We start from the raw sequence: 22098 nt of genomic DNA on the forward strand, positions 1-22098 counted from the left end.
CCAGAGATGCTTAGCACTTGTTGGCCCTTTTGCCTTCACTCTGCGGTCCAGCTCACCCCAAACCATCTCGATTGGGTTCAGGTCTGGTGACTGTGGAGGCCAGGTCATCTGGCGTAGCACCCCATCACTCTCCTCCTTGGTCAAATAGCCCTTACACAGCCTGGAGGTGTGTTTGGGGTCATTGTCCTGTTGAAAAATAAATGATGGTCCAACTAAACGCAAACCGGATGGAATAGCATGCCGCTGCAAGATGCTGTGGTAGCCATGCTGGTTCAGTATGCCTTGAATTTTTAATAAATCCCCAACAGTGTCACCAGCAAAGCACCCCCACACCATCACTCCTCCTCCTCCATGTTTCACGGTGGGAACCAGGCATGTAGAGTCCATCCATTCACCTTTTCTGTGTCGCACAAAGACATGGTGGTTGGAACCAAAGATCACAAATTTGGACTCATCAGACCAAAGTTCAGATTTCCACTGATCTAACGTCCATTCCTTGTGTTCTTTAGCCCAAACAAGTCTCCTCTGCATGTTGCCTGTCCTTAGCAGTGGTTTCCTAGCAGCTATTTTACCATGAAGGCCTGCTGCACAAAGTCTCCTCTTAACAGTTGTTGTAGAGATGTGTCTGCTGCTAGAACTCTGTGTGGCATTGACCTGGTCTCTAATCTGAGCTGCTGTTAACCTGTGATTTCTGAGGCTGGTGACTCGGATAAACTTGTCCTCAGAAGCAGAGGTGACTCTTGGTCTTCCTTTCCTGGGGCGGTCCTCATGTGAGCCAGTTTCTTTCTAGCGCTTGATGGTTTTTGCAACTGCACTTAGGGACACTTTCAAAGTTTTCCCAATTTTTCGGACTGACTGACCTTCATTTCTGAAACTAATGATGGCCACCATTTTTCTTTACTTAGCTGCTTTTTTCTTGCCATAATACAAATTCTAACAGTCTGTTCAGTAGGACTATCAGCTGTGTATCCACCAGACTTCTGCACAACACAACTGATGGTCCCAACCCCATTTATAAGGCAAGAAATCCCACTTATTAAACCTGACAGGGCACACCTGTGAAGTGAAAACCATTTCCGGTGACTACCTCTTGAAGCTCATCAAGAGAATACCAAGAGTGTTCAAAGCAGTCATCAAAGCAAAGGTGGCTACTTTGAAGAACCTAGAATATAAGACATATTTTCAGTTAATTCATAGTTTTGATGCCTTCAGTGTAAATGTACAATTTTCATAGTCATCTTTAAATGAGAAGGTGTGTCCAAACTTTTAGTCTGTACTGTATATAAAAGTTGGACCAGTAAAGTCAAAACCAAAGACCGTTCTGAAGAGCAAGAAATCTGCTGAAATAAATGAAGAATTTAATGACTGTGCTAAGAATAAAATCTGCTGATTGAGGACAGTCTTTGCTTGTGTTAGCACTGACCTCTGCTTTTCATTCCATTCTTCTTAGGCCTCATCGGATTCTTTATTGCATTTGGGATTTCCATGGGAAAGATGGGAGAACAAGCAAAGTTAATGGCTGATTTCTTTAATATCCTCAATGAGATCATTATGAAACTGGTCACCATGATTATGTGGTAAGACAAACGTGCGGTCGCCTTGATTTGTTTGTGGTTTATTGAGTCACTAAATTATATGTTGCGAAAGGGAGAGAGTCATTAAGTAATTTATGGAATTTAACCTTTCATTAGTGTTTCGGGTTTATGCCAAAAAGTTATGGGAAAAGAGTCAACTCATCTGAAGGGTTTCTTCACCATGACAGATCAGTGCTTCCAAGTGGCCACCAAAATGTAGAGCAAACTTCATACCCTACGTTCATCTCTTCTTATACCATTGCATACACTCGGAACAAAACTATAGGAAATAACATAATATGGACGTAAAGAAGTATTTTATTGTCCTGAACCCAACATGTGGTCAGCGCTCTGCATGTGGTCCAACAAAGGCTTTAAGAAAACCTCTCTCCCCCAGCTGCTCTTTAAAAAACAAACTGTCCTTTACTCACCCTCCCCGGATCCAGCGTAGAGTCTCCACTGTTGCCCCTGGTGTCTGTTATTGTCTGCAGCGCTGACGTCACATCGACAACGCTATGGTCAATCAATGAGAATGGCGGTTCATAGCGGCTTGTGCCGTCAATTCAGGTAGAGCTGCTGAGCTCACTGATTGGCTGCAGTGTTGTCGGTGTGATGTCACCACTGCAGACAATGACAAACAGCAGTGGAGACTCAGTGCTGGACCTGGGAAGAGTGATCAAAGCTCAGTTTTTTTTTCTTTTATTTAAAACAAACTTCAGCTAGGGGACATTTTTCTAAAACCATAAAAACCATTTGGGACACGTTCACATGCTGAGTATTTGGGAAGGTTATTTACATCAATATTTGTAAGCCAAAACCAGGAGTGGTTGAAAAATGCTAAAGTGGTGACGTGTTTCTATTATACTTTTCCTCTGATTGGTCAGTATTTTATATCAGTATTTATAAGCCAAAACCAGGAGTGGAACAAATACTGAACCTATGAACGTGGACTTAGGCTAGTTTTCCACAATGAGCATTTGGTGAGTCTCTGACGTTGTAGAATTTCTGTACCTATTATTTAAATTAAGTAACTTGTGTTTTTTTGTCTCTTTTTTACTCTGTTGTTTTTGTGTCTTGTTGGTCTGTCATGCTATAAATAAAGCTGCTTTGTTTTTGATACTTTCTGGTATTTGACTTTGATAAACTTGGGCCCCATCCTGGTATACATATTCCCCATCCGAGTATATATGGCCATTATCCTGGGCCCTATCCTGGTATATGTCCCCCGCTCTGCCGCTGTTCTTTAATTTATTGAAAAAAAAACCACATTATACTCACTAGGGGCGTACATAGAAGTCATGGGGCCCCATTAGTATAATGCACTCCCCATAGTCATACATGTAGAATAATGCACAGCCCATAGTCATCCATGTAGTACAATGCACAGCCCATAGTCATACATGTAGTATAATGAACAGCCCATAGTCATCCATGTAGTATTATGCACAGCCCATAGTCATACATGTAGTATAATGGACAGCCCATAGTCATCCATGTAGTATTATGCATAGCCCATAGTCATACATGTAGTATAATGCACAGCCCATAGTCATCCATGTAGTATTATGCATAGCCCATAGTCATACATGTAGTATAATGCACAGCCCATAGTCATCCATGTAGTATAATGCACAGTCCATACTCATGCATGTAGTATAAAGCACAGCCCATAGTCATACATGTAGTATAATGCAGAGCCCATAGCCATTGATGTAGTATAATGCACAGCCCATAGTCATACATGTAGTATAATGCACAGCCAATAATCATCCATGTAGTATAATGTACTGCCCATGGTCATCCATGTAGTATAATGCATAGCCCATAGTCATCCATGTAGTGTAATGCACAGCCCATAGTCCTTCATGTAGTTTAATGCACAGACCATAGTCATACATGTAGTATAATGCACAGCCCATAGCCATCCATGTAGAATAATGCACAGACCATAGTCTTTCATTCATGTAGTATAATGAAAAACCCATAGTCATCCAATTAGCATAATGCACAGCCCATAGTTATCCATGTAGTATAATGCACATCCCATAGGCATTCATGTACTATAATGCACAGCCCATAGTCCTCCAAGTACTATAATGCACAGTCCATACTCATCCATGTAGTATAATGCACAGCCCATAGTCATTCATTTATGTAGTATAATGCACAGCCCATAGTCATCCATGTAGTATAATGCACAGCCCATAGTCATCCATGTAGTATAATGCACAGCCCATAGACATTCATGTAGTATAATGCACAGCCCATAGTCCTCCATGTAGTATAATGCACAGCCCATAGTCCTCCATGAAGTATAATGCACAGCCCATAGTCCTCCATGCAGTATAAAGCACAGCCCATAGTCATCCATGTAGTATAATGCACAGCCCATAGTCATCCATGTAATATAATGCACAGCCCATAGTCATCCATGTAATATAATGCACAGCCCATAGTCATCCATGTAGTATAATGCACAGCCCATAGTAATCCATGTAGTATAATGCACAGCCCATAGTCATCAATGTAGTATAATGCACAGCCCATAGTAATCCATGTAGTATAATGCACAGCCCATAGTCATCCGTGTAGTATAATGTACAGTCCATAGGCATTCTTGTAGTATAATGCACAGCCCATTGTCCTCCATGTAGTATAATGCACAGTCCATACTCATCCATGTAGTGTAATGCACAGTCCATACTCATCCATGTAGTATAATGCACAGCCCATAGCCATCCATGTAGTATAATGCATAGCCCATAGTAATCCATGTAGTATAATGCACAGCCCATAGGTATTCATGTAGTATAATGAACAGCCCTTACTCCTCCATGTAGTATAATGCACAGCCCATAGTCATCCATGTAGTATAATGCACAGCCTATAGTCATCCATGTAGTATAATGCACAGCCCATAGTCATCCATGTAGTATAATGCACAGCCCATAGTCATTCATGTAGTGTAATGCACAGCCCATAGTCATTCATGTAGTATAATGCACAGCCCATAGTCCTCCATGTAGTATAATGCACAGCCTATAGTCATCCATGTGGTATAATTCACAGCCCATAGTCCTCCATGTAGTATAATGAACAGCCCATAGTCATCCATGTAGTTTAATGCACAGCCCATAGTAATCCATGTAGTATAATGCACAGCCCATAGTCATTCATGTAGTATAATGCACAGCCCATAATCCTCCATGTAGTATAATCCACAGCCTATAGTCATCCATGTAGCATAATGCACAGCCCATAGCCATCCATGTAGTATAATGCACAGATCATAGTCCTCTATACTAGTATAATACACAGCCCATAGTCATCCATGTAGCATAATGCACAGCCCATAGCCATCCATGTAGTTTAATGCACAGCCCATAGTAATCCATGTAGTATAATGCACAGCCCATAGGTATTCAAAGAGTATAATGCACAGCCTATAGTCATCCATGTAGTATAATACACAGCCCATAGTCATCCGTGTAGTATAATGCACAGCCCATAGGCATTCATGAATTATAATACACAGCCTATAGTCATCCATGTAGTATAATGCACAACCCATAGTCCTCCATGTAGTATAATGCACAGCCCATAGTCATCCATATAGTATAATGCACAGCCTATAGTCATCCATGTGGTATAATACACAGCCCATAGATATTCATGTAGTATAACGCACAGCCCATAATCCTCCATGTAGTATAATGCACAGCCCATAGGCATTCATGTAGTATAATGCAAAGCCTATAGTCCTCCATGTAGTATAATGCACAGCCTATAGTCATTCATGTAGTATAATGCACAGCCCATAGTCATCCATGTAGTATAATGCACAGCCCATAGTCGTCCATGTATTATAATGCACAGCCCATAGTCATCCATGTAGTATAATACACAGCCTATGGTCATCCATGTAGTATAATGCACAGTCCATAGTAATCCATTTAGTTTAATGCACAGCCCATAGTTATCCGTGTAGTATAATGCACAGCCCATAGGCATTCATGTAGTATAATGCACAGCCCATAATCCTCCATGTAGTATAATGCACAGTCCATACTCATCCATGTAGTATATTGCACAGCCCATAGTCATTCATTCATGTAGTATAATGCACAGCCCATAGATATTCATGTAGTATAATGCACAGCGCATAGTCCTCCATGTAGTATAATGCACAGCCCATAGTCATCCATGTAGTATAATGCACAGCGCATAGTCCTCCATGTAGTATAATGCACAGCCCATAGTCATCCATGTAGTATAATGCACAGCGCATAGTCCTCCATGTAGTATAATGCACAGCCCACAGTCATCCATGTAGTATAATGCACAGCCCATAGTCATCCATGTACGATAATGCACAGCCCATAGGTAGTCATGTAGTTTAATGCACAGCCCATAATCCTCCATGTAGTATAATGCACAGCCCATAGTCATCCATGTATTATAATGCACAGTCCATACTCATCCATGTAGTATATTGCACAGCCCATAGTCATTCATTCATGTAGTATAATGCACAGACCATAGATATTCATGTAGTATAATGCACAGCCCATAGTCCTCCATGTAGTATAATGCACAGCCCATATTCCTCCATGTAGTATAATGCACAGCCCATAGTCATCCATGTAGTATAATGCACAGCCCACAGTCATCCATGTAGTATAATGCACAGCCCATAGTCATCCATGTAGTATAATGCACAGCCCATAGTCATACATGTAGTATAATGCACAGCCCACAGTCATCCATGTAGTATAATGCACAGCCCATAGTCATCCATGTAGTATAATACACAGCCCATAGTCATCCATGTAGTATAATGCACAGCCCATAGTCATCCATGTAGTATAATACACAGCCCATAGTCATCCATGTAGTATAATACACAGCCCATAGTCATCCATGTAGTATAATGCACAACCCATAGTCATCCATGTAGTATAATACACAGCCCATAGTCATCCATGTAGTATAATGCACAGCCCATAGTCATTCATGTCGTAGTATGGCCACCGTGTACTCACTGATCTAAAAAACATAACAAATACTCACCTCCCCTCTGCTCCCCCGCCTCTCTGTGTCCTCTTTTGAAGCCAGCAGCTGACTTCAGCGTACAAGCGACGGTAGTGCATAACATCACTGTCATGCGCCCCCGGTTATGTGCACACCAATGATAGCTACTGGGCTCTGCTTGGCTGGCAGCATGTATTGCTGCACATGGACCTGATGTGTCTGTGCGAGGCAATACATTTCAGCTGAATGACACAGCCAGCGTAAGTATTTGCTGGTGTCAGCGGGCCTCTCAACCGCCGGGTCTTGCGCTGCTGCGACCGTGGAAGTTCCACCCCTGAGTGTAGCTAGGTATATCTGTCCAAAGGCTGATTGCCAGGACAAGCCCGACTCGCGGGGTGGATCGGCCATACATACAGGCTGTAAGTTGCTTTTCTGATGATGGACAGCTCAAACAACCACTCAGCGCTAGCACATAAGAATGAATGGAAATACAAAAATGGAACTGAACTGTAAATTCAGAGAATCTGCTGATACTCCATAACTCTGCAAGATGTCAACTAAAAGATATTGATTATATAATCTACAGAATCTTTCATTGACTATAAAAAACAATATTCAGTATATGAATATATAATTATAATTAAGAGTGCTTAGACTGAATGAAAGCAATTTATTCAAATAGAACTAAATTCATTTGGTCACTAAATTCTGTTCTAAAAAGAAAAACAAATAAATAACAAACAATCTACATATTGTAAATATATATAATTCCCTGTACAAGTATATAATCAGAATTATATGGGGGTGTTGTCAATATTCCGTAATTACAATAAGATGAATACGTATATATAGGGGCACCTTTGTTGTAAAAAATGGCTTATATATACACTTAAAGGCAGTTTGTCACCCCCAAAATGACTGTTAAACCGCCCAAACATCTATATAGAGGACCTAGCCCCTACCCAAATCACACTAGGCGAGTATAGCTCAACTTCACAGACAAAAATCAACCCCTATATGACATGAAAATGAAGGAGCCCCGATGCACCCCTTGTGTGGAACACGTGTCAGGGCAACACCATGTCCCCCTACACTTCTACAGCAAAGCCAGCACCCCCACACAGATCCACCCGCCTTCAAGACCCAGAACGAACTATCCCAGCCCTCACCTGTGGCTGTTGCCTGCCACACTTCTGGATGTAGCAAGTGGAGGCTACAGACAGGAGCCACATGCTAGAAATAACTCAACACCACAAGCGCACCGCTGCGAGCAACCAGTGCCAGCATGCAGGGTGCAGACAGGGCACACAGTGCCTGCCTCGGGCCCCAAAGAGAAAACAACCAATGTGAGGCACCGGCTTCACAATGCAAATAGGAACGCGTGACGGCACACCAAAGCTTAGACCATGCCAATGCCGCACCAAACAAAAGTTGATGTCCAGTCAACAACTACAAAGCCACACCCATCAAGAACAAATCAATTAAGATTAGGTGCCCCATACAAACATCTAGGCAGTTTAAATACCCCCCCAGGTGTTGACGGACTCCCCCTAAAATTATAACAGAATGTCGAAGGAAAAAAATGTACGTAAATTAAGTGAAATCTAGAGAACTTTTAAAGAAAACAGCCAAAATTAAAGTTTTCATTAAGTCCCCAGGACTGACAGACTTCATTTTGTAAATTGATTTGCTCTCACGTTTCAGCAAAGCTGCATCCAGATCACTCCTTCTTATACCAAGTCGCACTTGGCAAATTGCCCATCCTTCGAAACTGGTCAATTTTAAATTATGCTTCTCTATAAAATGTTGGGCAATTGGACTGAGACAAAAGGGTTTGTTTTGTTCTTTATGGGTACGTTCCTCTTTGCCATAGTTGGATATACTACCAATAGGTTCCCTTTTTCTGAACCTAAAGTCTCTTGTTCTCTTGCCAGCATATCGGAAGCACTTGGGCACTCCAAATAACCAAATAATAAACAATTTCTACAGAGGAACATCTCATATATTCTTTGCATAGATATCTTTTTCCGAACCCATCCATAAATTCTCTGACCATGATCATTACATGTCTTACACAGAAAATAACCCTGGTTCCTGAACTTTAACCCCCGGTGTTGTTTCTCATGAAATGACTATTAACCAAAAAGTTGAAAATTGAGGTGGTCTTATGGTGCTACTCCAAGAAGCCTATATGTTCAGCTATATGTTCCTTAAGGCCTTAACCTGACAGTAGTACCTTCCGATGTCTCCTAAGGATTTTCAACATATTGTCCCAGTCCTCATGATAATTTGTAATATTTATTTATTTTATTTTTATTTATTTTACTCACTTATATAGCGTCCATTAATTCCACAGCGCTTTACAGACATTATATTATAGTAATATATCATAGTAATAGATCAAATCCTGTCTGATGACTTGTTCTCCTTCGGCCTAGGTGTTAACAAGTCCTGTCGATCAGTTCTCAAAGCAATATTATATGGAATCATTTCTCTGTGACAATCTATTCTTCAATTCCAGAACTTGGATTTTAAAAGATGCCCTAAATAAATATGTCCATGTACTAAGTTTTTATACCATACCTTGGAGTCAAAAAAGCCAAGCATGCAAATTGCCTCTTCAGAAAAGAAGAGGACTAGAACTCTACTGGGGGCATTAATCCTAAATATCGATCCATTAACAAGTCTTGCCACATGACGTAAGATAAACCAGAATCTCAATTTGCAAACACATGTTTCAGGGTGTTGTCCCTCCTCAGTGCAAAGCATGAGATCTGATTTGGCTGTATGAAAGGCCTTTGACTGTGTTCTAGGGGGTAGCGTCTCTCCTCGTGGAGAATGATAAGACTGACATGCCTGTGTCAGGAGACTTTTAGGCCATGCAAATATAAGTCTCTTTACCCTAGCATGTCAGGCATGACACTCCACAAGGAGAGACGTTACACCTTAGACCAAAAGCCAAGAAAAAACAGATTAATGTAAGTGATGGCCACCAGGCAAACACTGAATAGGGATTTGCCCCCAGTAGGGTAAAGAGAGTAACTCAAAGCTAAAATAAATATTGTACAATTAAAATCTGATAAAGTAGTTAAAAAACTTACAAAAGCCAAACCAAAGATGACCAAATATAGCACAGATAATAGTAAAATGCAATATCGAAAAATAATCTAAATCTGAACATAAACTTGCTACAGGCAACGTGGTGGCTCTGTGGTTAAAATTTAGCCAAGGGGATTATCTGCATGGGGTTTGTATGTTCTCCTTGTGTCATCATATATCTTTTTCAACACACCAATAATATACATGTAAGTAAATTTGTAATTGAGAATGTGAGCCTCAATCGGGAAAGAGACTGAAGTCAGTAAACTGCCAAATATATGGACACTATATAAATAATGTATTTTTCTTGGATATGTTTAGGTACTCCCCACTTGGAATTGCATCGCTTATCTGTGGGAAGATTGCAGCCATCAAGGATTTAGAAACCGTGGCCAGGCAACTTGGAATGTACATGGTGACAGTAATTGTGGGCCTAGTAATCCATGGCGGTGTGATCCTACCACTCATATTTTTCTCCATTACCAGGAAAAATCCATTTAGGTTCTATGCTGGTATATTTCAGGCCTGGATCACTGCTCTTGGCACAGCGTCTAGGTAAGTGACCAAATTAATGGCAACTGCCCTCTAAGGCTGTGTGCCCACTATGCATTTTTTAAGCGTTTCCACAGTGTAATGTCCACTGCGGAAACGCTTAAAAAACTCTTGGTAATAGGTCTGTAATGTTCCCCAATGATAATCCGCATGTGCTGTGCACATGCTGCGGAAATTTCCGCTGCGGATTATCATTGCGGAAAAAAACGCAGCACAACCATTAATTTTGCGGAATCGCGGGGTTTTAGCCGCCATTGACTTGCATTGGACAGCATAACATCCGCATGACTACAAGTACACATGCGGATGTTATGCGATTCAACGCTCGGGTGGTACCCGGGTCTGGAGAAGAGGAGACTCTCCTCCAGACCCGGGTATCATAGTACCTGTAGTGAAAAAAGAATTAAAATAAAAAATAAACATATACTTACCTTCTGATGGACCCCCGTCTGCTCCCGGCGGCGCTGCTGTCTCTTCGGCTGCTCGCGGTGGTGTAAAAGGACCTTCCATGACGTCATTTAGTCATGTGACAGGTCACGCAACCACTGACGTCGGCGATCGCGTGACCTGTCACATGACTAAATGACGTCATGGAAGGTCCTTTTACACCACCGCGAGCAGCCGAAGACACCGGACCCACCAGAGAAGGAGACCGGGGGCCATTCGAAGGTGAGTATAATGTTTTTTTTTATTTTTCACCATTTTTATTCTTTTTTTACCATTGATGCTGCATTTGCTGCATCATAACTTGGTCACACTATATAAATCCATATCGGTTGCATGGATTTATATAGTGTGACCAAGTTGTCAAGCACTTTCCAAGTGATGCTAAAATTGCTTGGAAAAGCTCTTGACAACCCGCATGCGGAAATGCATGTGAAGAACGCTTCACTTCCGCTAGTCCCTGGCAGGAAAAACGCATGTACAATCCGCATGTACAATCCGCATGTACAATCCGCATGTACAATCCGCATGTACAATCCGCATGTACAATCCGCATGTACAATCCGCTAGCGTTTTTCTGTGAGGGAGATGCAGAAACGCTCAGGAAAAATCTGAAGCATTTCTGCATCATGGGCACATAGCCTCACAATCAATCCTGAAAAATGTATTGACCCAAAAATGATCATGATGTTTTGTATTGGTCTGAATTTACACAGATCATTGCGTATTGACATTACTCACTTTAGATAGCAAACTACCTGCAGATAACAGAGCCTTAAGGCCACGTTCAGTTTTTGGTAAGTATTTTACATCAGTATTTGTAAGCCAAAACCAGGAGTGGGTGATAAATACAGAAGTGGTGACGAGTTTCTATTATACTTTTCCTCTAATTGTTCCACTCCTGATTTTGGCTTAAAAATATTGATGTAACATACTGACCAAATACTAAAGATGTGAACGTGGCATTAGAAAGAGTTTTCGTTTTTTGAAGCATTCAAAAATGACAAATGTAAGGTGTCCGAGGCATTCAAAAACGATTTTAGTGTAAAGTGCCTGAGGGTGGTAGCTTTGGACGAGCTGCTAGTCCATATCGCCCTGGCACTCTACAGGAAAATAGTGTTCCCGTCCAAATATACTGTCAGGTGTGGGGTGCGTCACACTCACTTGTAGGCCATAGGCCTCCGCTGTCTTCAGGCCCCATCTTCCGGAGCTGCTGCACATAACTCAGGGGACACACAGTTCATTTCAACAAACAAAGGTTTACTAGACAATTCAAGTTCATCAGATTGTAACTCGCAATACGGAGTACAACACTTCTTATTTCTTGTTTCCTTAACACAGCACATTTTCAGCATTACTATGCGTGCCTCCTGGACTATCTCTGCATTTACTGGTTCTGTCGGTTCCAGGGATTTACCGTCCAGTTCCGTAGTACACCCGGGATCCGTTTGCTTCTCTTCACGCGGTTCCACTTCCATCTTCCTCTTTACGACACAGGAGAAAGCACTCTTCATAGTACCTGTATCGAGCCTTGAGCTCTGGACATTGCAGGAATGTCCACAAGGGATTCCAGTAAGGCCTCCCACTGCCCGAACAATAGATTCTTGCTTCCATTGTCAGCAAACTGCAACTCCAACTTGACCTTGGTTAGCAAACTTCCCTATCTGACTGCGTATCAGGAAGCAGTTCCATTTTGCTGGGCGCATTCCCCTCCCACTATGGGCTAGTCCTGAACTTTAACTATGCTTGTCCCTACGTCTGCACCTGACAGATCTCCTTTACAAATGTTATGCGTTTCATTTACATATTTTAAAAACATTACCCTATGGTCACTACTTTATGTCCTAAAACCTAAGCTATGTCTTACTTTATACTTTATACCTTACCATATTACAGTCTATATCACAATACGCACTAAAAACCGCCGGACATAGTTCACACTTCACATAACATAATACATGTATACAAACGCATGCCATCATTTACATAATGCGATTGTTTTATTCAGGGGCAAGAACACGACAGTACAGTCCACCACTCTTACACTCCAGTCTCCAAATGTTTAAGTAGTGGGGCCAGGATCTGGCCTCAGCAGAAGATCCTAGCCCTTCCCAGACATAACACCAACTGCAAACCCCAAACATGTGGCTTATTGTTCTCTTGGGATCAGCCCCCTGGATGCGCAGAGTTGCTTACACCCACGGCCTTAACCATTAGGTACATTTAACTCAAAGAGTAAGAGGAGGTCCTAGAAACCCTGTTTCTGGCCAGTCTGAAAAGTTGTGTAGAAAAGTTGTGTATCAGCAAGCCCCCTTGCGGACAGGAACAAAGACACACATACCCCCACCAGATGCAGGACAAGAAATGCTAATAGAGGCCTAATTACATTATGGTATCCTTCAAACAGAGGCTGGACAGACATCTTTCTGAGATGATTTAGTGAATCCTCCATTGAGCATGGGGTTGGACCAGATGACTCTGGAGGTCCCTTCCAACTCTACCTTTCTATGTTTCTATGGTCCATGAAGGCCGCCTGGTGGTGACACACTGTTACATCCTCTTCCCCCCTCAAATTCTGTACAGGCAAAGCCCAGCTCTGCAGTCGCTTTTGGAATATTCCTGCATTTGCCTCCAGCTGATTCAATGGTAATCCTCAGTCCTTGCTGTATTGCCTCTGGCCCAACCACTCTGGGCTCAGCTATGATGAGATATGCCCCAGAGCCACAAAAACCAAGACCTCTCCATCTGTCCAACACAACTTCCTGATAGTGCTTTCTTTGATGATTAGAGGAACTCATGGCTATGTTTCATAACCCATAAACCCTTAGTGGTCAAAAATGGGTGTCTGACTCATTAGGCAAGTCAGCTCGGAGTGGTTACACCTACTCCTCCATTGTAGTTGGCTGTAGATAATTAATAGGTTGATTTGGTGCAGGGTCATTCCTCAATCGTCCAGTAGAGCAGGTGGCTTGCAGATGCCCAGGCTGCCCACATTGGTAACATCTGCGCTGCGTTGCAGTCTCTCCAATTTGCATTCTGGAGGCGGTAAAGGAACCTGTAGACTAAGGCCCATATGTAGGTGTACAAGGTGGTTGTTGGGGTTGAGGACGATTCCCCCACTGGACAGCTGTGCATGTGGCCTGCAGATGCCCGGGATGCCCACAACCATGATGTCTGTGCTCTACTACATTCCCTCTCAGTCGCATTCCAGTAGATTAGGTAGGAGTAACTGGAGTCACATTCACAGGGGTAGAAACATTGGGGACTTAAGGACAATGGACCACTGGTGGTGGGGAGCTGGCAGTCCTCTCTCCATCAATTAGCTTATTCTTCCACTGTGGCTTGATATTGAGAATCTCATCCACTAAGGGTATGTGCCCACGATGCAGAAATGAAGCAGAAAATTTCTGCAGCGTTTCTGCATGTTCTTGGCAGTCAAAAACGCTTGCGGATGTGAAACGCGTTTTTGACGCGTTTTTGCAGCGTTTTTACATACGGATTTGACTTGCGTTTTTCAAGTGCATTGGGACCTCAAATCTGCATGCAGAAACGCACAAATAATGGACATGCTGCGGATTTTTCCGCAAGGAAAATCCGCTGCGGAAAATTCCACAGCATGGGCACAGAACATGCAGATTTTCATTGGGGATCATGGGGTACGGATTACCAAGCATTTTGCAAGCATTTATGCTGCGGAAAATCCGCATCAAAAACGTTTGAAAAACGCATAATGGGCACACAGTCTTAAGCTGCAGCTTGTTACACTGTTGCTAGTTTACTCTTATGCACCCATTCCCTGATCTCAGTGGGGCATTTGGCAAAGAACTGCTTTTTAGGATGACTTGTAGGACCCTCTCCAGACTTAAGGCCCCCTCTTCTTCCAGCCAGTAATAACATGCTTGTTTAATTCTATGGGCATATATTTTAAAAGAGCCTACAAGCTAACAAGTGAAACGAGTCCTGTAAGTGTCTGGAGTTACCGCATAATGTTCCAGGATGGTTTGCTTAATGTCTTCATTCTCGCAGTTCCACTGAGGGTTCGTAGCTCGATATGCTTCTGCAGCTCCACCTTCTAAGAGTCCCACCAGATATCGGAACGACTCAGTTTCTGGAACTTCCATTAACTGACATTGGTGTTCAAAGTCTTGGAAGAATCCTTCAATGCCCCCTGAAGTCTCATTAGAAAGCTTAAAGTCCTTGCGGGACACTCTTGAGGGTTCCCTCATGGTGGGTGTTGTGGTTAATATCTGATTGTGGTTTCTAGCTGCTTACACAGCGATCTGCCTTGCATGAGCTCTCTGAATGGCCTCCTGTTTATCCTCTATGGTGGCTTCGTCCCCAAGCAATGCCATCTCCTCCTCATACCACACAACCCACTGACCCTTCCAGGTATTTACCTCTAGGTCCCGTCTTTCCTCCAATTGCTCTGGGAATCCCTCTCCAGTACTATTTTGAAGGCTAGTTAATTCCATAACCTTAATTAGTTGTCCTTGGACAGTTATTTGCAACTGAACCCTATTTCACGGGCCCTTGTTTGTAGGTTCTCCACAGTTCAATTCCTGTACCCTGAGGTTCTGGTTCCATTTGTTGCTGCTGTTCTCCATTCCTTCTACTCTTATCCCACCGCTGCCAACCAGTTTATGACGGGGTGTGTGATGGAGCAGGCCGGGACAGCAAACCGGTGTACAATCCAAAAGACCTTTATTGGGACTAGGAGAATATTCCACTGAACATAGATATTATTACTTAGAGTCGGCAATGTGGCGTCAACAAAAGGAACAAATCTGCTGTGCCCCTCAGTAATCTAGTTTGGAGAGGTTTCCTTCAGGATCTACTTCAATGAAGTGATATACACTTTCTTTTCCATTAGTTGCTTTTTAAAACTTATTCAGGAAATAAAAACTGCTCAAGAAAACTCGATGTATGAACAACAAAATGGATTTCCCACATAAATAAATCAGATGAGTTTCTTTTACTTTATTTTTTCATAATTTCTTAAGGAGGATTTTGGACCAGTTTTGATTTGTGCCTTATTCTTTTTGTAGTTTGCACTTTTTTTTAAATCTATATTATATGTGTTGTTGGTTTATTCGTATGTCCTCCAGTGTGGCAGAATTTGTGATTTCAAGAATTTTTTGCTTGATTCATCAATTACGTCTCTTTAAAACATCGCAAAATTTGCAGCAAATGTACTTCAGTGCCCCTCTGGAGTAATTTTAAGTATACAAGCTTTTTTTTTTGGTGCAATTTTTGTGAAATATGTGACTTTTTTTCTGTACAAATGTCGCAAAAATAGTTAAAGATAGAAAGAATACAATTTATTTAACTTTTTGCACAATTCATGAAACGTGGACACTATGTTGAAGAAGTTGGAGCAAAAAAAGACAATGGAAGAAACAAGACAAAGAAGAAAAGTAACTTAAAAAATAGCAAATGATGAATCGAGGCTTCAGTGTAAACATAGACTTAGAAAGCCTTTTTGTTTTTCTTCAAGGCTTACCAGGGTTGCATGTTACGCTATAAAATTTATTTCCAAGGGCTATTGGCTTTCAATTGGATTCATATGTTCAAAATCAATGAATACATAAATAGTTACTTCTGTATTGGTCTTGCTTAAACCATCTTTCATTTCCTAGTGCTGGCACACTTCCGGTCACTTTCCGATGCTTGGAGGAGAATTTAAAGATTGACAAGAGAGTAACACGCTTTGTTTTGCCCATTGGAGCCACCATTAACATGGACGGCACAGCTCTGTATGAAGCAGTGGCAGCTATCTTTATAGCTCAGATGAACGATGTGTCTTTGGACGCCGGTCAAATAGCAACAGTAAGGTGAGCTGTTCCTGTGGCTACCATTCTGATATATGTGGCAGAGAGGCATAATGCAATAATGAAATGCATTATTCTTTGTTCCCCTTAGTCTCACAGCAACCTTAGCCAGTGTGGGTGCAGCTAGTATCCCCAGTGCCGGCCTCGTCACCATGCTCCTCATCTTAACAGCTGTGGGACTACCAACTCAGGACATCAGTTTGCTAATTGCAGTGGACTGGTTGCTGTAAGTAAATAGATCCTTTGTATAAAAAACATATCTGTCATACAAATATGAACCTTTTTCTTTTGAGGATTGCCTTGTGATACGTGACTTTAAAAAGGACCTGTCACTAGGTTATAAATGGTCAGTTCTTGTTCTTATTTTGTTCCTGCTCCTCCCCTGAGTATTTCATTTTTTATTTTTTTTTAAATTCTTCATACGGTTCCAAAGATATGGCTTTTTTTATTTTGTGCTAATTTGTATGGTCTTTACTAAGGGAGGTGTGGCTCTCAGGATCCTCAGGGGCGTGTCTTTAAGCTGCTTTGCATAAGTACGCTGTGAGCCACACCCCCTTTCTGAAGACCATATCAATTAGCACTAAATAAAAAGCCAATATCTCTGAGATCGTATGGCGGATTTGAAAACAAACAAACAATGGAATACTCAGGGGAACCGCGGGAATAAATAGGAGCAAACACTGAACACTTTTGACATGGTGATTGGCCCTCATTAACGACTGTGAGTAATATGAATGTGACCCAAAATGGAAACTTCTAGAATATTGATTTTTTTGGGGATATCTCTCAATGTTAAAATTAACCTACCCTTAAAATTATAGACTGTTCATGTCTTTGTCGGTGAGAAAACTTACAAAAACAGCAAGGGATCAAATAATTATTTCCTTCACTGGTGTATATATATACAGTATATATATCTAATATATATAATCGTCTTATCCCGTCTGTCTGTCTGTCTGTCCTTCTGTCCAGGAAATCCCGCGTCGCTGATTGGTCCGGCCGCGGCCAATCAGCGACGCAGGATTTCAGAAAAAGACGACGGCCGTTAGCGGCTCATCTGCCGCACGGAGGTCAGCGGCGATGCAGCCGGTAGATGACTGGCGCTAGCCGGTCATCTCCTGGCTGCTCGCAGCAGAAGGACCCCGACTGGCGGCGCCGCTGCCCTCCATGCGGCTACCGTTGGGAGATCAGCGGCTAGGGCCGCTGATCTCCCGACGGCAAGTGTAAAGGGAGGACCGGGAAGCGGCGCTGCCGGTCAAGATACTTCTGCTGCTCGCAGCCGGTCATCTCCCGGCTGCTCGCAGCGGAAGTACCCTCACAGGCAGCGCCGCTCCCTGGTTCTCACTAATATGATTCGCTGATTGGTCGCGGCCACCGGCTGCGACCAATCAGCGATATTGGTGCCAAATTTAAACACCGCTCTGCTGATTGGTCGCGGTCGCCGGCCGCGACCAATCAGCATTATTGGCGCCAAATTTAAACCTCGCTCTGCTGATTGGTCGCGGTCGCCGGCCCCGACCAATCAGCATTATTGGCGCCAAATTTAAACACCGCTCTGCTGATTGGTCGCGGTCGTCGGCCCCGACCAATCAGCATTATTGGCGCCAAATTTAAACACCGCTTTGCTGATTGGTCGCGGTCGCCGGCCGCAACCAATCAGCATTATTGGCCCCAAATTTATACCTTGCTCTGCTGATTGGTCGCGGTAGCCGGCCACGACCAATCAGCGATATTGGGGCCAAATTTAAACACCAATCAGCATTATTGGCGCCAAATTTAAACACCGCTTTGCTGATTAGTCGCGGTCGCCGGCCGCGACTAATCAGCGATTTTGGCGCCAAATTTAAACACCCCTCTGCTGATTGGTCGCTGGCCGCGACCAATCAGCGATATTGGCGCCAAATTTAAACACCAATCAGCATTATTGGCGCCAAATTTATACACCGCCCTGCTGATTAGTCGCGGTCGGCGACTGCGACCAATTAGCGATATTGGCGCCAAATTTAAACACCAATCTGCATTATTGGCGCCAAATTTAAACACCGCTCTGCTGATTGGTCCCGGTCGCCGGCTGTGACCAATCAGCGATATTGGCGCCAAATTTAAACACCAATCTGCGTTATTGGCGGCAAATTTAAACACCGCTCTGCTGATTGGTCGCGGCCGGTGACCGCGACCAATCAGCATTATTGGCGCCAAATTTAAACACCGCTTTGCTGATTGATCGCGACCAATCAGCGATTTTGGCGCCAAATTTAAACAACGCTCTGCTGATTGCGCCCGGTCGGCCGCATACATATTCTAGAATACCCGATGCGTTAGAATCGGGCCACCATCTAGTATATAATATTAATATATATATATATATATATATATATATATATATATATATATATATATACACTGTGTGCAGAATTATTAGGCAAATGAGTATTTTGATCACATGATACTTTTTATACATGTTGTCCTACTCCAAGCTGCATAGGCTTGAGAGCCAACTACCAATTAAGTAAATCTGGTGATGTGCATCTCTGTAATCAGGAGGGGTGTTGACTAATGACATCAACACCCTATATGAGGTGTGTTTAATTATTAGGCAACTTCCTTTCCTTTGGCAAAATGGGTCAGAAGAGAGATTTGACGGGCTCTGAAAAGTCCAAAATTGTGAGATGTCTTGCAGAGGGATGCATCAGTCTTGAAATTTCCAAACTTTTGAAGCGTGATCACCGAACAATCAAGCGTTTCATGGCAAATAGCCAACAGGGTCGCAAGAAGCGTGTTGGCCAAAAAAGTCGCAAAATAACTGCCCATGAATTGAGGAAAATCAAGCATGAAGCTGCCAAGATGCCATTCACCACCAGTTTTGCCATATTTCAGAGCTGCAACGTTACTGGAGTATCAAAAAGCACAAGGTGTGCGATACTCAGGGACATAGCCAAGGTAAGGAAGGCTGAAAAACGACCACCTTTGAACAAGAAACATAACATAAAATGTCAAGAATGGGCCAAGAAATATCTTAAGACTGATTTTTCAAAGGTTTTATGGACTGATGAAATGAGAGTGACTCTTGATGGGCCAGATGGATGGGCCAGAGGCTGGATCAGTAAAGGGCAGAGAGCTCCTCTCTGACTCAGACGTCAGCAAGGTGGAGTTGGGGTACTGGTATGGGCTGGTATCATCAAAGATGAACTTGTGAGACCTTTTCGTGTTGAGGATGGAGTGAAGCTCAACTCCCAGACCTACTGCCAGTTTCTGGAAGACAACTTCTTCAAGCAGTGGTACAGGAAGAAGTCGGTATCGTTCAAGAAAAACATGATTTTCATGCAGGACAATGCTCCATCACATGCATCCAACTACTTCACAGCGTGGCTGGCCAGTAAAGGTCTAAAAGAAGAAAAAATAATGACATGGGCCCCTTGTTCACCTGATCTGAACCCCATAGAGAACCTGTGGTCCATCATAAAATGTGGGATCTATAGGGAGGGAAAACAGTACAGCTCTCGGAACAGTATCTAGGAGGCTGTGGTGGCTGCTGCACGCAATGTTGATCGAAAACAGATCAAGCAACTGACAGAATATATGGATGGAATGCTGTTGAGTGTCATATTCAGTATGAGCCTGCACATAGCTCCTTATATACAATATGAGCCTGCACATAGCCCCCTATATTCAGTATGAGCCTGCACATTGCTCCTTATATACAATATGATCCCGCACATAGCTCCTTATAAACAATATGAGCCTGCACGTAGCCCCCTATATACAGTATGAGCCTGCACATGGCTCCTTATGTACAATATGAGCCTGCACATAGCTCCCTATATACAGTATGAGCCCGCACATTGCTCCTTATATACAATATGATCCCGTACATAGCTCCTTATATACAATATGAGCCCGCACTTAGCTCCTTATATATAATATGATCCCTTACATAGCTCCCTATATACAATATGAGCCCGCACTTAGCTCCTTATACACAATATGATCCCGTACATAGCTCCCTTCTTTGATCGACTGTCGGTTCCACAGCCAGCTCAGAGAATGGTCGAATCCTACTCTGGGGGCTGCAAAATGCAGCTGCCTGGGAGACACCTATGACCACCGCATGAGGTGGCCCGAAGGCACCTCCCTGACTGCTGTACCCAGGTCACATGCCCCTCCTCTTCCCCTAGGTACGGCCCTGTACTGTCTATATTAGAATACATGACTGGTATATGATATACTATGATACAGACATCAGATGGTATATACTATACACATTGTTATATCCCCTCTGATGTCTGTACCACAGTATACCTTACAGTAATCTGTATACTGGATGACATTTTTTGTACAGGGATATACACTGTACTGATCACACCTGGACCTGCCTACAGGTCCTCATATGTTATGTATGGAGCAGTATAGTATGTGATGTCCTGTAGGTTCAGGGTTGATCAGTCAGTGTAGGATCGTGTATGCGATGTCTGTGGTTGCTCTGCTCGGGCTCAGTGTGATTTATTGCAGGACTCTGAATTTTCCTGCAGATCTGGTGATGCTGGAGCTGATGACCTGGCATTAACTGTGCGACCTGATCTGCAGCAAAGGTCAGACTCCTGCAATAACTCACACAGAGCCCCAGCAGAGCGGCTACTGACCTAACAGTATGCAATCCTGTGTGCACTTATCAGGTGAGCAGAGTCCTGCAGCCCCCTCCACACTCCATACATCCTGCCCCGACCTAATATTTACCGCCATCTACTGAGGTCTGATCCACCAGCTCCTCTCTGGCAGGATGAAGCAGATGCAGGCATGCTGTGTGATGTTACTTCTGCAGATGCAGTTCACACAGCATGCAGGGGGCGCTTCTGCCTCCCTGTGATGTGGCCGGGCCCGCGTCTAAAAGGTACCCCTGCCCAACCCGCCCCTGCAGCTCCACCAGTGGCGGCGCACAAAACATTATAATGAGGGCAATCTGGCCATGGGCCCCCCGGAGCCTCATGCCCTCGGCGATAGCCCATATTGCCCTCATTACAATCCGCTTATGCCTATAGTTCTCTATTAGGCTGCAGCTGACATCTGTGCTCTGCATGACAACATGACAACATTTTGACCAGACATGTTTTTGTGATTGTTTAGTGATTGCCCAGACAGTGGGTATGGAAAGTATTCAGACCCCTTTACATTTTTCAATCTTTGTTTCATTGCAGCCATTTGGTAAATTCTAAAAAGTTCATTTTTTTTTCATTAAAGTACACTCTGCACCCCATCTTGACTGAGAAATAGCAGAAATGTAGAAATTTTTGCAAATTTATTAAAAAAGAAAAACTGAAATATCACATGGTCATAATATTCAGACCCTTTGCTCAGTATTTAGTAGAAGCACCCTTTTGAGCTAGTACCGCCATGAGTCTTCTTGGGAATGATGCACAAGTTTTTCACACCTGGATTTGGGGATCCTCTGCCATTCTCCCTTGCAGATCCTCTCCAGTTCCATCAGGTTGGATGGTGAACGTTGGTGGACAGCCATTTTCAGGTCTTTCCAGAGATGCTCAATTGGGTTTAGGTCAGGGCTGTGGCTGGGCCAG

General features: G+C 43.1%; 1 protein-coding gene across 1 annotated transcript in view; it reads left to right on the forward strand.

Annotated features, from left to right (window-relative positions):
* LOC141173158 (excitatory amino acid transporter 2-like) overlaps positions 1 to 22098 on the forward strand; it is a 79916-nt gene that overhangs the window by 54290 nt on the left and 3528 nt on the right. Inside the window, exons 5-8 of the mRNA XM_073657793.1 lie at positions 1451 to 1577; positions 10026 to 10259; positions 16337 to 16531; positions 16620 to 16754. Coding sequence (XP_073513894.1) covers positions 1451 to 1577; positions 10026 to 10259; positions 16337 to 16531; positions 16620 to 16754 — 691 coding nt within the window. The remainder of the gene's footprint in view (positions 1 to 1450; positions 1578 to 10025; positions 10260 to 16336; positions 16532 to 16619; positions 16755 to 22098) is intronic.

This window comes from Phyllobates terribilis, unplaced genomic scaffold (assembly GCF_046119375.1).
Source record: "Phyllobates terribilis strain yellow unplaced genomic scaffold, ASM4611937v1 Scaffold_12__6_contigs__length_324123572, whole genome shotgun sequence".
In the NCBI taxonomy this organism is placed as follows: domain Eukaryota; kingdom Metazoa; phylum Chordata; class Amphibia; order Anura; family Dendrobatidae; genus Phyllobates; species Phyllobates terribilis.